Below are 17,906 nucleotides of genomic sequence, written 5' to 3'. Positions count from 1 at the left end.
CTAAAGTGGTGTTTGGTCACCCACCTAACCTCCACAACATCCTAGTCCATCCATATCCCATTCCTAATCCCAATCCCAACCCCTTGCCAAAAGGATCATATCCCCTACAGAAGACTCTGGTGCAAAACCTGCCTAATCCATCAACCCAGCACTTCCTACTCCAGGCCTGTTACAGGTATATCCTACCCCATCTGGGGCTGGGCCAACTGTGAAAGCAGCCATGTCGTTTACCAGCTCTGCTGCAATCATTGCACAGCTTTTTATATTGATATGAGTACCAACTAGCTGTCTACCAGGATGAACGGCCACCACCTGTCCCCACACCTTCCAGCCAACAGTTTCCACTCACTTTGTCCTATCACCTCCTCCCCATTCTCATCTCCTACTCTGTTTATCTGCAACCATCTGTCAATGAATCCGCCTGTCATTCCATGCTCCTCCACTTTTTTTGCTCCTTTTATCCCCTCCTCCCTGCCCTACAGTCTCCTGATTCTGTGCCTGCTGGCATTCTTGGCCCTGCACACTCCACCAGACAGTGTTTAGATCTTTCCCTATCCATACACCACTATCCCTTCCCCTTTCCTGCTCCTTCCACATTACTACTTGCAGTCCATGTGATATTTACATTCTGTCTCGAGACACTGGAGTTGGCGGTCACGTGTGCATAACGTGTGCTTGCTTGTGCATGTGAATCACACATGTCACTTTTTTACTGATGAATGCTGTGGCCAATAGCTTTAGGCAAGTGTTTTTTAATTGTACCTGTCTCCAACTTGACATCTCTTCTTTATGGTAAGTAGTTATCTGTCTATCCTTACATTGTTGATATTCCTATCTGGTGGTTCCATTGTTTGATTTAAAATTTATTTAGTCCTGCATATTTGATGACCAGGGCTTTGTTAGAATTCATTGTTAAGGGGCAGCTGAGCTGTAGAGCTAGTGAATGAAGAATGTATGTGAAGTTTTTGAAAAGCAGAAAAGTGGCTGACACTGATAACCAAATACAATGGAAAATCCAGGATGGCATGTAACAATACAAGAGAAGAAAAGTTGCTACTCACCATCTCCACTATATGGTGAGTAGCAACTTTTCTTCTCTCGTATTGATAATCAAATACAGTAGAGTTGAGCCAAGTACCACAAATATAGAATTATTTTGCAGGTGTACAAATACAACAAGATTAAAATAACATATAATTGAACCAGACCCATGAACAAACGTAACTGTACTGAGAAATGCATGTGTCAATATATTGTTTGTTTATTGTGTGATATCATTGTAATCACCCATTTAACATATACTACACGATAAAAGGCATTCTTTATATTTTTCCATGCATTGTTGTCTTCATCATTACACATCCACACTCCTCTAGATATACATCTACATCTATACTCTGCAAAGCATTGTGAATTGCTTGGCAGAGAGTGCATCCCATTTTACCAGTTATTAGGGTTTCTTCCCATTGCACTCATGTATGTAGTGTGGGAAAAATAATTGACTGAACGCTGCTGTGCATGGTGTAATTATTCTAATTTTATTCTAACGATCCCTATGTAAGCAATATGTAGGGGGTTTTAGTACATTCCTAGAGTCATCATTAAAAGTTGGTTCTTGAAACATTACTTGTAGATTTTCTTGGGATAGTTTATGTCTATCTTCAAGATCTGCCAGTCAGTTTCTTCAACATCTCTGTGACACTTTCCCACAGATCAAACCTGTGACCATTCGTGCTGCCCTTCTCTGTATATTTCAATTTACCCTGTTAGTCATATTTGGTATGGGTCCCACACACTTCAGCAATATTCTAGACTGGTACACAAGTGATTTGTAAGCAATCTCCTTTGTAGACTGATTGCACTTCCCCATTATTCTACCAATAAACCAAAGTCTACCACCTGCTTTACCCAAGACAGCCTATGTGATCATTCCATTTTACACCCCTACAAAGTGTTACATCCAGGTATTTGTATGAGTTGACTGATACCAAAAGTGTCTTATTGATATTATAGTCACAGGACACTGTCTGCCTGCTTAGGTGAATGGTAAAATGCTTGCCTACCATGCAGTGGGCCCAGGTGCGATTCTTGGCCAGGTTAGAGATTTTCTCTGACCGTGGACTGGGTGTTGTGTCATCATCATGATCATCATCATATCATATCATATCATATCATTACTGAGACGCTAGTTGCCCAATGTGGCGTCACCTGAAATAAGACTTGCACATGGTGGCTGAACTTGGCAGGACGGGGCCTCCCAGCCAACAATGCTACACAACCATTGCATTTTTTCATAGGATACTATTTTTTTCACTTTGTGAAGGGCACTATTTCACATTTTTGAACATTTGAAGCAAGTTGCCAATATTTGCACCACTTTGAAATCTTGTCAGGATCTGCTCGTGCAAGTTTTCTAATGTAGTATATCACCTTCCATTAAATAACAACCTCAAGCGTTTTCTCATCACATGGAGTCCTACAAAGAACTTCCTTGATCCATCTACAAACTATTCACCTAGATACTACTCCAACCAATCATAATTTTATTTTCCTTATATTCGTAACTACGCTTTCCAATCAGGTCTTTTGCCAGTCTAATATGTTTGTTTTTGTGTCTCTCTATAAAATTCGCAGCACATGTCTCTGGACTGCACACTACATTTTCCTCAGCTTTGAATCGGTTTTACATTAAAACACTATATGTCAAAATGTAATAAAGAGGGCGTATCAAAAAGAATCATCTGATTTGGCATGTCTATATTTCTGAAACTAATAAAGATATATAATGAATTTTGCTTTTTGATAAAGGGGAAACTCAGAAAGTTTTTTTTTTTTTCTATACCTTTTCATAGGTGTTCAATAAGGCCCCCTAGACATGCACGACATAGGTCAATGCGGTATTCAAATTGTTCCCACACTGCAGCGAGCACCACAGGTGCTGTTATGCGATGTCTCAGTTCATTCATTGTGTTTGGTAACAGAGGCACACAAACAGGATCTTTTATAAACCCCACAAGACATAATCACATACAGTCAGGTCCGGTGACCTCAGATGCCATTAATGTAAGGCTGAATCTTTTGGTCCAGTGTGACCGATCCATTGTTCAGTAATCCTTTCATTTAAAAATTCCCGTACTTCCAGATGCCAGTGTGGTGGTGCCGTATCCTGTTGGTAAATGATTTCGTTTGAATCAATGTCCAACTGTGGGAAAAGAAAGTTCTCAAGAATATCAAGATATGAGCTTCCTATAACAGCATTCTCAGGAGAAAAAAAAAGGACCATACACCTTTCCCCTTGAAACTGGACAAAACACATTAAATTTTGGAGAGACCTTCTCATGTTGTACAACTTCATGTGGTTGTTGCATACCCCATGTTCTCACATTATGACAGTTCAACTTTCCAATTAAATAGAATGTTGCCTCACACTAAACACTAAGAGTGAAAGAAAACTGTCATCCTCCATCTTGCCAAGAACAAAATTAGAGAACTCTACACACTGTTGTTTGTCACCTTCACAAAGAGGTTGCAGTAGTTGAATTTTGTATGGTTTCACGTTTAAACGTAAACGAACACATGCCAGATGGCCATCGGGGAAATGTTGAGCTGTCGAGCTGCAGGGCGAACGGATTTTTGCAGACTCTTTGTGAAACTATGGCAGATGAGTTTGATGTTTGTGTCATATACTCAGGCGCAGCTCAGTGATTTGCCTTTACACAAACAACCTGTTTCTCGGATTTGTTCATGTCATTGTCTAATGCTCTGTGCAGTAGGAGGAGCCACACCATATCTAGTATGAAAAGTCACACTGAATAGTTATTACTAACCCGCACTGCGCAAAACTTAGAACACAAAATGCTTTTTGTTATCCCAACACCAGTTTTATTAGAACTGAAGTGGGCGCACACTGCTGCTACCTAACAGGAACCATGTAAAACGCGAGAGTTTGCTCTTTCCAACAGTATGTTGTTCACGCACATATCTCAAATAACATAGAAGTTACAATTTTTTTTAAACCGGCTGATTATTTTCGACACCCTGTATATACTTACTGTAGGCTCTCCGCCTCAGTAAAGTCAGCGGCTTAATCTTGGAAACATTAGTTTAACAGAAGCATTTAAAATCATGTTCAGTCTTCTGTTTATTTCTTTTCCTGTCCATTTGGTCATTTAAAACTGCTCTAAGGGGAAAAAATACTCTTTAATTCAGTGGTTCTCAAAATTCTTAGTAACAAATAATTATGTTTATCTTTTCCTTCAAACAAAGATGATGCTGTTGATCTGAATTGAATTTCACCTGACATCAGTGTTACACCAGAAGCGGTCAACAAAATGACAGCATAGTCATGTTTTTAACATTGTCTAAAATGATCAGGTGAGATGGTTAACATCGGCAGTCAGCAGAATCGTTCACTGTCGGCTCCAATGTCACTGTATCCTTAACTATAATGCACAGTGCAAGTTTTGGTTGGGGTCTCTCAATGCCTTCTTAAAGTCTTTAGATTTCACGAGGAAGACTTTACTGCAGTATGAAGTGATTCTTAGTTATTGCTGGATATTAAGACACCAGTGGTCCACGAACTGGTCAAGGGGAGGGAGATACTTGAAACGCAAAAATGAAAAGGTATGATGAGACCTATTCATCGCTACACTTCACTTCATGAAACTACAACTAATGTTCAAAAACCTCTGCAGTGTGTAATTTGTGTAATAATTTTAGTTGCTGATAGCATAAACCATTGTATTAAAGAGACATCTTGAAACCAAACAGCCTGAATTAATGGGAAAACCAAATAAATTTTTGTCAGGAAACTAAAGGTTTTATTGTCTAACCAGAAGAACTTAGCTGAAATGATTAATGTGACTTCTAGGGCCTTTTCAGCCTCATACCAGGATTAGCATAGGTTTGCTAAATGCAAGAAACTACATATCGTTGCAGAAACTCTGGTTTTACCTGCAGCGATTGATGTACAGGGTCCAGAAAAAAAGACCTCCTGTATTAGTTACAAACAAACAAAGAAGGACACAGAGAAAATACTTTTATTTGTGAACAACAAATACTATGCCATTTTACATTAGTTGGCTTTGAAAGGTATGTCTGGTAAATGGCATCCATCATTGTTGATAAAGTGACATAACCTTCCTCCGAAGTTGTCCATATTACTTTGTGTCATTTCCCTTGGAATGGCAGCCATTTCCTGAGTGATTGCCTCCTGAAGAACTTGGAAGGTTGTGTGTCTTTGTTTTTGCTCTTGAGACTAAGTGTCTCCAAAGAAAGACATCACAACGTGATAAGTTCGGTGACCTGGGCAGCCACCTGATGTCTCCTTGTGAAGACAGATGTCCAGGAAACAACTTTCTCAAAATTTCTAGAAAACACTGAGAAGTGTGAGCTGTGGTTACCCAACAAATTGTTTTAACTTAGGTTGGAGGAAGGTTGCTATCACATGACAGCAGTGATTTGAATTAACAGTCACTATCACACGTTTAAGTGCTAACACTTTGGGGATTGCTGGGCAGATACACTCAAATGCATCACATTCTCCAGCATTGTTACAGTGTGATCTTTTTGCCAGACACTGTAGTATCAACAATGTTTGGTGCCTCATTTGCTCAACAGCTGAAAAATATTCCTCTGTCTAATGATATAGCACACAGAAAAATTTTAGACATTTCTGATGATTTTCTCAAGTAGTTAATTAATAAATTGCATGAGAACTGTTTTTTACTTCAAGTGGATGAAGCAGCTGATATTCATAAAGATGCTCATTTGATTGCTTACGCTTATTTCGTTGATGTGTTTAACATATGAGAGGAATTGCTTTTCTTTGCTCTTTTTTAGTAATGCACAATGGCTTTCATGGGGTAATGTACTAAAAAGAATGTTTGAACTGGGGAACATGGTATTCTGTTTCTTAAAGGAGAAAGCCACAGAATATTTTGCCTCCAGCTTTACTCATTTCTACTGAAACATTGACATCTCTCCCCCCCCCCCCCCCCCCCCCCCCCCCGTTATGTTTCTTTTTAGCTCCATATCTAGCAAAACTATGCATCTTAATCTATTTTACATTTGTTGTTGCCTGAAGAACATACTAAGAAAAACAAATTATTGTTCTCAGCAAATTCTCGTAACATGTGACCACATTAATTTCTGATACTATACTTAAAGCCTCCCAATGCAGGGTAGTTCTTCAGTTTATCCCCTTTCCCATTAAAATCTCTCATTATCAGGTTGCAGTGTGATATTTTGTCATTTATCATGTTCTGTAACTCATTGCACAGACTTGAATATTTTCCATAGAAAGTTTTAATTTCTGATACATGTCATGTTGTCCTGATTGAGATTACTTCAACTGTAATATTGTTATTAATTTTCTAGTTTACAGGACAGCTACATCTGAATATTCCTCCTGCTCTGTTCCTCTGTGAACATGAATGTTATGACTTGATTTTAATATTTTTGGTCTTTGTTTATTCACCATGCATCTGATATCTTTACAATATCTTGTTTAATAGTGACCAGCTTAAATAATTTTGTGACTGTTGTGTGGCACATTACTATTCAGCATACCTAAGAATTTACACCCCTACACCTTTGATTAGGAAGTGATACTCTGCTATCTATTGACATTCTATCATTAAAGGTAAATGATTCTATTTTAAAATAGTAAATAAAAATGCACTCATATTTACATTCCACTAAGAAAGTTGTTGCAAATTGTAGTGTTTATTTTATTACCATCAGTGTTAGAGCTGGTCCCTGAGATATCAGCTTTGGCACTAGAGGTGGTACTGCTATCATCTAATGATAGCAGACTACTGCTATTGTTATCTGTGGAGTTCCTTCGTTCTTTATCAAACCGAGGTGACTTTCCTCTGCCAGGGTCTTCCACAGTGCCACCAGAGTAAGCATCAAATGTGTATGCAACTGATCTTTCAATCACAGGCATGTTTTCCTCTGTGAACCCATGGACTTTCTTGTAATGAAACTGCAGGCACTGCTTGGTCGTGAATGCAGCTGTGCATCCAGTTTCTCTGCATCTGCAATTATAAGGTATTTCTTACAGACATACATCTAAACAGGTAAACACAATGCCTGAAACTGAGCAACTTTCTAGATTACTGAATACAAGAAACACACAAAATATGTACATGTGACACACTGTTAAGTAACTAAGGGATGATCAAGTCTCTGATATTGATAAACAAATAAGTAAATACCAATAAACTATTTTACAAAAAGGAGTGCTAAAACCATGACTTTTCCACAAGTACACTACTGATTTATTACTATCATGAGACTCCCATCCTGCTGTCCTACTAATATATAATTTGGTTCTTTGAATGCTGTAAGATTGTAAGATCGAGAGACATTGTACTGACTAGTGTCAGTTGCAGCTCCAGATACAGCAAAGAAAATAAATAAATCTGATTGTTAATGCCAAGTACAGAGAGAATATTGTAAAACAAAACCAAACTAAAGAGTGTTTAAGGGAAATACTGAAAAGTTGTGCAAATATTGTAATATATCTGATTTCATGAATGGTCAGGTTGAGAGAGATTAGGCTGACTACAGCATTGGTCATACGACCAAGGTTTTAGACAGGCTTGCAAGCCAGAGCTGGGGGTCTTTTGTGGGTATGTGGTTGAAGTAGTAAGGTGTTTGGAAGGTTTTGTGTGGCCACAGAGCCACTTTAGGTTTAGCTGCGGTGGTTTGGCTTTATGAATATTTCAATGTCCTCCAATTGGGGACTTAGAATAACTATGCAACTGCAAATGCTGGTGAACTTAAAGTGTCACAGGCCAGTTATCAGTGGCAATAATTTTAACTGCAGTAAAATTTGTTAATGATTAAAGACTTGGATGCAGCTGTTGACCTTTGTGATTACCATACAGACATTTTTTTCTCTGTTTGGGCATTTGTCTGCACTTGCTACTGACTGTGAAATGCTCTGTTTGCACTACAAATGCATCGTCCAGTGGTATTTCCATTCAACTGTGATGTATTAACAATCTGTGTAAGGCCACCATTTGGATTCAAACTTGTGTATGATTATTTTAATAAACTTAAACAGCCAAGGATAACCCATCTGTTTGTAGCCAATATTATTATTCTGTAGGGTCTTTTTTTTAATGTTTTCCGTTTAATGATCACTATCTATATACAGGGTGTCCCAGGAGGAATGGTCAGTGTTAGGGGTATGACAGGAACAATAATTTGAAGCAAAAAAATCTAGTAAACATGGCCTCTGAAGTGCATATGAGCATTTCTTCATCTTCAATACTGTGAAACAAATCTCTTCTACTGCAACATCTTTGCTTCCCATATTTTTCAAAGAAAGAAGAAGAAAAAATTGTCTAGTAAACATGGGCTGTAAAAGGCATACCTTAAGAGCTATGATCAATTGTTCATTAGGAGAGATGTGTTTTACAGTAGCGAAGATGAACAACTGCTCATAGCTTTTAAGGTGTTTACAGGGCATTATTTTCTTGTTTTGATCCAAACTACAACCTCTCAAAATACAGAAAGCAAACAGCTTACATCAGAAGAGATTCATTTCAGAGTATTGAAGATGAAGAAATACTCTTGGCTCTTAAGGTACATGTTTTAGAGCCTATGTCTAGTAGACTTTTTTGCCTTAAATCATTGTTTCTGTCATATCTCTGAATGTTGACCAATCCTCCTGGTATGTCCTGTATTTATTTTTTTAATTATCTCACTATCTGTCATTTGCTAATTAAGATGTTTCATGAATAATCCATGTTTCTATAAAGGCTTGATGCAACAGCGCGTGAATGAACCTCTTTTGACCAGATGGCTCATATTAAAATCTAAGGTTGTGTGTTCACTCTCTGCTGGTTAGGTAACAAGAAACTGATGTTGACTGGAGATTAATTTCACATTATTGTTGATGGAACTGTGGTGAAGTTGCAATCTACATATAGGTTCTTGATAACCACAATATGTTTTTAAGAGCTCATCTTTAATTTCATTAATTAGAGGCACACAAAACGAAGAAAACTGCAACAGTTTTTGAGTCAATAATATTTTATTGCTTACGACCAATTTTGGAATAATATAATTGCATTTTCTGGCATATGTTACAATTTTGAATAATTTTTTTGATGACTGCTTGTCCATAATCGTAACATTGTTTCCATTGTTACAGTTGTCCAGACAATGGAATTACATTATTCTGAAACTGATTGTAAACAATAAAATATTATTGATCCAACAACTGTTGTGTTTTTCTTCATTTTGTGAAAACATACATGTACAGTTGCCCCATGAAAAGAACTCTTTGTAGATTCAAACATTTATGAACCAAAATGTTATCTTTGCAGATATAATTTTCTTTCTGTATTAGACTGAGCGCCCTCGTTATTTTATATGCTGGACCATTTCTTGAGGTGTCAAAGAGCCTACCTGAATGTCCTTTCTTATAAAATTTCATATGGGACCCTAGTTGTGGTGCAGGCAGATTCATTGCAACAAATGGTCTCAATTCACATTCCATTAGTAAAAAGTAAATCCTTTTTACCATATTTTTAAGTGAGTTTGAAACTTATTATTTCGATCCATAACTATTTCTTAGAGTACAGTTGGATGTAGATGGTGGTCAACTGCCAATTCCTCCACCAAACATCGATATTCTACAGTGCTTGCTGATTTGAACATCTTCATTGATCGTCAACATTATCCATCACGTCATTAACAAACAAGGAGTAGTCAAAAAATATGGTGAATTATTTTTTCGGCAGGAACTGCAGATGCTACAACCATTTGATGTAATTTGTGTGGTAGCCCGATCAACTGAGACAGGCAGCATCGAGTTGGAACACATTTTGACTTGGCACTCAGCATTCAGAGATGCTAGAGTGAGATGGTGTTCACCGTGTCTGTTGTGCATCAAATGTGAACATTAAGTTGTTTCAAGTTGCAAAAAGTGCCACAGAAACACACAACATGCTGAAAGTGATGTATCATGATAATGCTGCAACTGTTTACTAGTGGTAAGAGCAGTTTAAAAACAGAAGTGAATCAGTAGAAGACGAGCAACATTCAGGATGTCCATTAACCTTAAAAACAGAAGAAAATGTGCAAAAGGTGGTAAAAATTGTTCCTTCAAAAAGGCGAATAACTATCCAAGAGCTTACTGAAGAACTTCTCTCTTACGGATCCTCGCAAAGCATTTTAACAGATAATTTGCAAATGAGATGAGTGAGTGCAAAATTTGAGGGCATAGTGTGATCAGAGTTTGTTCCAAGGGGAACAACGGTAAACACCGAATTTTACAAGGACGGATGCAACATTTACGGAACAACGTAAGAAGAAAGAGACCAGAAAAATAGGCAAATGGCTACCTTCTTCCCAACAACGACGCATCATGTCAACCTCTCTTTTGATTCACGAGTTTTTGGCCAGAAAAAGTGTTCCCGTCCATCAGCATCCACCTTACTCACCAGATTTAACACCAAGCAACTTCTGGCTCTTCCCAAAATTTAAAAATGTACTTCAAGGAAAACGATTTGACACCATTCCCAACATTGATGGGACCATAACAGAGCAGCTGAATGCCCTTCCAAATCAAGTTTTCCAGAAATGCTTCCAGTCATGGATTCAACATTGGGGTTAAGTGCATTTCTAGCTGAGAACCATACTTTGAAGGAGATTAAATCAAATTCCATGTAAGCCAACTACTTTGTTTCTAATAAAACTATTCACTGTATTTTTTGATCACACCTCGTATACCATTGAAATTCATTCATTGATATCCCACATTTTCAGCTCCAGGGATGTTGTTTCATGTTGACTGCTCAGGTAATCTGCTAGCTATTCCTTTGTCACAACTGACAAGCAAAAATATTTCTGTCCATTAAGACTCCTCCTGACACTTGTGGTGACTGACACAATAAAAGGCTAGTCACAGGTTCCCTTCTCTATGTTACCTGAGGCAAGAAGTTCGTGTCTGTCTGTCTGTCTGTCTGTCTGTCCGTCCGTCATCCTGAGGTGTCAGATAGTAGCCTAATGAATTGGTTCTGTGACTGCTATAGTCACGAGATGTCTAGAAAACTCAAATATATCCATATCCCATCAAACTATTCTAATCTCATGTATTTGACAATCTACAGTTGAGCAAGTTGAAATCTGCCAGTATTACCATAACACAATCATAAAATTTTCATGTGACATTGTCTAAGATTACCTGGGAGTATTCTACCAATGTGAATTCTGAGACGGGGGTCCTTAAAAGCATGTTCTTACCATATTTGACTCATCTTTGATGTTTACCTTCAACTAAATCATTCATATTCAATATGAGTAATAACTTGAATTTATTATCAAGCTCTTTATAGTGAAAAATATTCTGACAGCACTGATATTCAGACTACCCTTAATTTACAATTTTACTGCTATTCATTTCTAGTTATAACAAGCATTCTATACCTAGTGCTAATTGGATAATTATTACCATTAATGAAAGAGACTAATGCAGGGACTTTACTATGGATTCTTATAAACATTTTAAATTTCTTCTCTGGAAGGGCAAAGTTCCCCTCTGTATACATTAGAAGACTTTTTAGTGAGCCATTTCATTTCTTGTGTGTGGAGAGTGGGACAGATTATAAGTGTCTCTCATGAGCTGCAAGATATAACCATCTCCTTTGACCCCTCGTGGTCCTGCTAATGCTTTCAGATGGCCATCATCAAAAGATCAGTGTGCAGTTCCCATTTCCCAAGTACTGCTCTTATTGGATTACCCTTGTCCGTGTGCACCCACGAGGGGTCAAAGGAGATGGTTATATCTTGCAGCTCATGAGAGACACTTATAATCTGTCCCATTCTCCACACACAAGAAATGAAATGGCTCACTAAAAAGTCTTCTAATGTATACAGAGGGGAACTTTGCCCTTCCAGAGAAGAAATTTAAAATGTTTATAAGAATCCATAGTAAAGTCCCTGCATTAGTCTCTTTCATTAATGGTAATAATTATCCAATTAGCACTAGGTATAGAATGCTTGTTATAACTAGAAATGAATAGCAGTAAAATTGTAAATTAAGGGTAGTCTGAATATCAGTGCTGTCAGAATATTTTTCACTATAAAGAGCTTGATAATAAATTCAAGTTATTACTCATATTGAATATGAATGATTTAGTTGAAGGTAAACATCAAAGATGAGTCAAATACGGTAAGAACTTTAACCGAACCACCCCTTTCTCCTAATATGATATGTACCTCAATGGGTCTATGGAAGGTTTTTTTGAAACCTAAAATCCCATATGAGCACATAACAGTATTCTATTATGTAGTTAGGTTACTCGATTACCACTGCTTGTTTGTCGTGCCCACCAAAGAGAACAAGGGGACACCTGTATCTCTTGACTTAATAGCAGAAATCTGCATCAGAGATTGACACAATAATGTCTAAGGCTGTTGTTTTAGATCTCCATTTGCCATTAAACCAGCAGGCCACAATGAGTTCTAGGGAACTGATGATAAAGGCTGATTCAGCTAAGCTGTTCACTTCAGATATTTCTTGAACTGTTTAAGATACTGTAATTCTGTTTCCACCCAGATGAATTGTGAGAATGTGCTCATTAAATGATATCTTAATCTTCTCATAGCTATATTACTTGAGAGACTTTGTTATCAACAGTGCTCTTTCAAACGTTATGACAGCAACTTCTGCTGCTAGTATCACATATCTAAATCAAAGAAATTCAACAGCATTTCATTTCACTTTCTTAAATCTAATTAGGAATTTCAGAGAAATTACATAATTTATTAAAAGGATTTATCTGTTTTGAACGCAAGACTGATTGCTGTCTTATCCTATTATGGTAACAGTTCTAATCTTGTTTCTGCAATAGCCTTGAAAGAAATGTGCACACCAAAAACTGAATGGATTTGTAAAACAGGGAACTGGGGTATAAAGACCGAGGGACGATTTAATCTCAAATACCACAAGCGAAGAGTGAATGTGTCACATTACTATTTCAAAGTTTGCTGAAAAAAATATATGTTGAAGTTCCATAAGATACCTCTCCAAAACTACAATATTTTCTGATGATATGTTAAAACGCTACAGACCTCTCTAAATGAGAGTATTTTGCAGAAGTGAGAGAGATCTGAATTTATTTTCAATAAATACTTTGTTCCCAATACCATGAGACATGATTAATAGATGTATACTTATGAGTGTTTCTTTTTTTTTCTTTTTTCTTTTTTTTTTAATTGTAACATTTTGTGAATTACAAAATTATGTTTTGAAAATATGAATAGTCAGAGGATCTTAACTGTCTTGATAAATGATAAAGTGGAAGGACTGCTAACTGTCGGTCATTAATGCATAAAATTCTCAAACTGTCAAAATATTTGTACAAAGAGGTGAAAGAATCTCGAATTTCCTGGTAATTTAGAAATTATTTTCTCCAAAACCCTCATTCTAAATGTTCTAAATATTTCACGGTACTTTAATTGGTCATGGTATTTAGGGAATGTACAATCAGAGTGGGAAATACTTGATACTTCCTGGCAGATTAAAACTGTGTGCCAGACCGAGACTCAATCTCAGGACCTTTGCCTTTCATGCGCAAGTGATCTACCATCTGAGCTACCCAAGCACGACTCATGACCTGCCCTCACAGCTTCAATTCTGCCAGTACCTCATCCCCCCTACCTTGCAAACTTCACAGAAGCTCTTTTGCGAACCTGGCAGAACTAGCACTCCTGGAAGAAAGGAGTGCTAGTTCTGCAAGGTTCGCAAAAGGGCTGTGAAGTGTGGAAGGTAGGAGATGAGGTACTGGCAGAATTGAAGCTGTGAGGACGAGTCATGCTTGGGTAGCTCAGATGGTAGAGCACTTGCGCTTGAAAGGCAAATGTCCCGAGTTACAGTCTTTGTCCGGCACACAGTTTTAATCTGCCAGGAAGTTTCAAATCGGTGCACACTCTGCTGCAGAGTGAAAATCTCGTTCTGGGCAATACTTGTCTGTACAAAATATGAGAAATTTTTTAGGCAGACCCAGCTCTACTCTCAATGTTTAAAAATCAAGGACACTTAAATATTTAAACTGATTGCTGATTTTAAGTAAATGTCATGCAAAATGTAGTTCTGAATCAAAATAATTACTTTACAACATTTAAGTGAGTGGGAAAACAATTCATAATTTTGTCTGAAAGCATTTTAAAACAAAAATTGGATATAGAACCATTTTTCATTTTATGATATTATTCACTAATTATTATTGTCTTCTGTCATAATTTTACTTCTTAATGACTTCCCATGAATTAAAATTGCCTGCAATGTAACGATAAACACTGCATTGTTGAAAAGAGTTCATTTGTTTTTCTGAACTTGTATAACCAAGCTGAATTTGCACACGGACAAGGGTAATCCAATAAGAGCAGTACTTGGGAAATGGGAACTGCACACTGATCTTTTGATGATGGCCATCTGAAAGCATTAGCAGGACCACGAGGGGTCAAAGGAGATGGTTATATCTTGCAGCTCATGAGAGACACTTATAATCTGTCCCACTCTCCACACACAAGAAATGAAATGGCTCACTAAAAAGTCTTCTAATGTATACTGTTGTCTTTGCATTTCATACAGAGTAACAGGCTGCATTTCATGGAGAACCATTCTTGCAATGTATATGTCACTCCGGGATGCAACCCAGTAGTGACTTGACTGAATTCCTACCACAGGCTTCATTGCAGACAACTCTTCTCTCAGTTTTTATATGGAATTCCCTTAATGTATTTTCATTTAGAATTACCGTATTTACTCGAATCTAAGCCGCACCTGAAAAATGAGACTCGAAATTAAGGAAAAAAAATTTTCCCGAATCTAAGCCGCAACTGAAATTTGAGACTCAAAATTCCAAGGGACAGAAAAGTTTTAGGCCGCGCATCCAAATCGAAACAAAGTTGGTCCACTGTAATATGAGACACAATTTAGGTCGAATGAATGACTATACAGCTACAGTAGTTTGGTTCGAGTCTTAAGCTTAGCAGTTAAGCTTTACCATGTAGCCATTGCTATGCGTCAGGTGCTCCGTCCGTATTTATTCGGGTACCATTCCTTTTTCACGTGCTTCATCTGGTTTGAATTGATTGCTTGTTTTTCTTTGATTGCATGGCTTGCTTTTGTGCGCGCTACCGCCGCTTACAAAAAAAAGGGGGGGAATTGTCTCATTAGCGAAACAATGGCAAGAGACTGCTTGCTAGTTGCAGTTACTTACACTGCTGCTTTCTTTGATTATCAACAACAAGAACAAAATAATAGACTGCGTATGATAGAAGATGTTCTGAACGAGAGTTTAGCGAATATTTTTCTCCGGTTGAAAATCTTTGCAGACGCCTCTGTGGTACATTACATTCTGCACAGAAATTGGTAATCTTAGATTTAAAAACCTTGTCAATTGTCGTGCTTCATTTCTGACTGTATCACTATTAGGCATAAGAACAATACGCATATAAACATGGCATGATATGTATTCCGCGTTTGCTGTTGTCTTACTCTAGTTTCGTAGTTTATTAGGCAGACAGGATTTAAATGAGATAGCAGCAAACACGAAAGAATACATGGCAAAATGTTTATATTCGTACGGTATTATTCTTATGGCGAAAAGAATACTGCATGCGATTCACAATTCATAAAAGTTCTTATTAGCAACGATCTCTTGTGACAGATAGGAAAAAATTCAGAACATAGGTTTGGCCATATGACAAACATCCCAAACAATCTTGCCAGTCGGATTTTCGTAGTATGTTGAAATGCTGCTACATTCGAAGATGAACAATACAGAATTTGTATTTACTTCGTTGGATAATGTATGAAAATGCAGTAGTCGAAACTCGGGGCGGTGAAAAAAAGCTAGTCTTCCACCTCTCTTTTTTTTTTTAATTTACTGAGGCAGAGGTTTTGTCACCAGTATTTATCTTTGTGCCTGCAAAGCATGCCTGTGTAGCGCTACATAATTCGACGGCAGAAGTTAGTTGTGGCGGCACCTACCAACATTTTTCAGAACTTCCGCTTACTTTGCACTTGATTCTAAGCCACAGGCGGGTTTTTGGATTACAAAAACCGGAAAGAAAGTGCGGCTTAGATTCGAGTAAATACGGTAAGAGTTTCATGTTTGTTACTAATGTTGATATGGTGTGTACAAATTCAGTAGTATCTCTTACAGCATCAACACCTTCATGCTGGAGATTGTATCTTGCAAGATGTTTACAAATACCTCCTACCCCGTCAAATGCACTTTTTCCATGACCTGTTGCTGAAAATATCCATTTTTTGTCTTAATTCTTGTACTACAGTGTTGACCAAGCTCATAAATCAGAAAGCAGTTTTTAAAATGAGATGCTGCACAATCAGTCACATACACATGTTTAGGAAATGCATGGCCTCTAGATGTTATGTCATCAATTATCATTCTGACAGTGTAGCATGTGTGTGCATTGTCATAAATGGGATCATCACTGACAATAGCAAAACAGTGTGATGTTCCAAGGAAGTAAGCAACACATGAATAGTGATATCTGTGATGTGTGCCAGTGGTAACTTTGAATTTCATTCTGCAAAGCAACAGACCAGTTCTCAGCAAAGTTGAAATGAAGAACTAATGTGTCAGTACTCTGGGATGTGGCTAATTTCACTTCTGCTGTAGCTTGTCTCTGAATCCTCCAGATATGATGGAGCTGTTCCGTTCATGACTAAATGCCTAACCTCTGTAACGAACTTCTCTGACTCTACTGTCTCCTTCACCAACTTTTCTCCCTCTCACAATGCATAGGTTATGTCACTGTCAGTATCCTGAAGGTGTAATGCTGCAACAGTCATCACTTCAAGCAGCAGGACACATTGCACACTCCTGCAACATTTACCTTGCGGGTTTTGACATATACACAAAAGCATCAAGACCATCACTGTGTGTTTCTTTCCTGTGACACTGCTTACGGTGAAACAAGAAAGTTTCAAATTAGTGCAGTAAATACAAGTACATACTTCCTTCACTGGATGGTATTTTACCCATTTTGGTCGTAAGGAGTAGAATTTTGTGAGACCACTTTTTAAATTCAGGTTCTCCTTTTTCATTTGGAGATATGCTTTTCTTACTGATCTTGTTCTATATCTATTTATCTTTCACTGCCAAAGATAACATCAGCCTGGTTAGAACTTTGCCTGCTGCAATCTTTGTCATCAATTAGATAACATTCCAGAGCAACAGTAAGCATACATCTTGCAACAGATAGGTATTACTGTAGCTGCTGCTTAGAGTATCAGTGTCAGTAACTGTACCTTTTCAGTATAGGTAGCTGCTGAGATACTAATATTTAGGTTTGGAAACCACACATCATTTTTCATGTACATGCCACCATCTTCAGGTTCTGCATCAAGTGCATCCACATTATGCTCTTCACAAAGTTTTGAAGATGTTGCTTGTGTGAAACTTGTTTCAATTTCATCCACTTTTCTTTTTACATACTGTTTTCTTCTTGTGCTTCTTACCTTTCCTGTACGTTTAAGGGGGAATACAGTAGGTGCTACAGCAAAAATGCTAACATTCAATGCATCAACAACTTCACACCTAGGAATATAAGCATTTCCAGTGTCTTCTTCAGTTTCGCATTTGGGTGATGGTGATCGTTCAAGTGGGTTGTCACTAAATTTGCACAATGGATGTCATGCTATTACTTGAGGACCAAGATATTTCTGCAATATCTCTGACAGATTTCCAAAAACTGAAGTGTTTTTCACTTTTCTTAAACACCATCTTCTTGTGTCTTTTTTCTTAGTCCACACACCTCACTCTTTCACCACTGTATTTCCTCACTGACATTGTATCTAACAAAAAGTTCAAACCAAACACAAAACTCGATGCAGAATGGTTTAACTG

General features: G+C 37.6%; 1 protein-coding gene across 1 annotated transcript in view; it reads right to left on the bottom strand.

Annotated features, from left to right (window-relative positions):
* The window catches only part of LOC126176567 (uncharacterized), a 139,471-nt gene that overhangs the window by 20,199 nt on the left and 101,366 nt on the right, over positions 1-17,906 (bottom strand). Inside the window, exon 9 of the mRNA XM_049923727.1 lies at positions 6,739-7,040. Coding sequence (XP_049779684.1) covers positions 6,739-7,040 — 302 coding nt within the window. The remainder of the gene's footprint in view (positions 1-6,738; positions 7,041-17,906) is intronic.

Source organism: Schistocerca cancellata, chromosome 3 (assembly GCF_023864275.1).
Source record: "Schistocerca cancellata isolate TAMUIC-IGC-003103 chromosome 3, iqSchCanc2.1, whole genome shotgun sequence".
Taxonomy (NCBI): Eukaryota; Metazoa; Arthropoda; class Insecta; order Orthoptera; family Acrididae; genus Schistocerca; species Schistocerca cancellata.
This window is presented reverse-complemented; position numbering and strand designations above follow the sequence as displayed.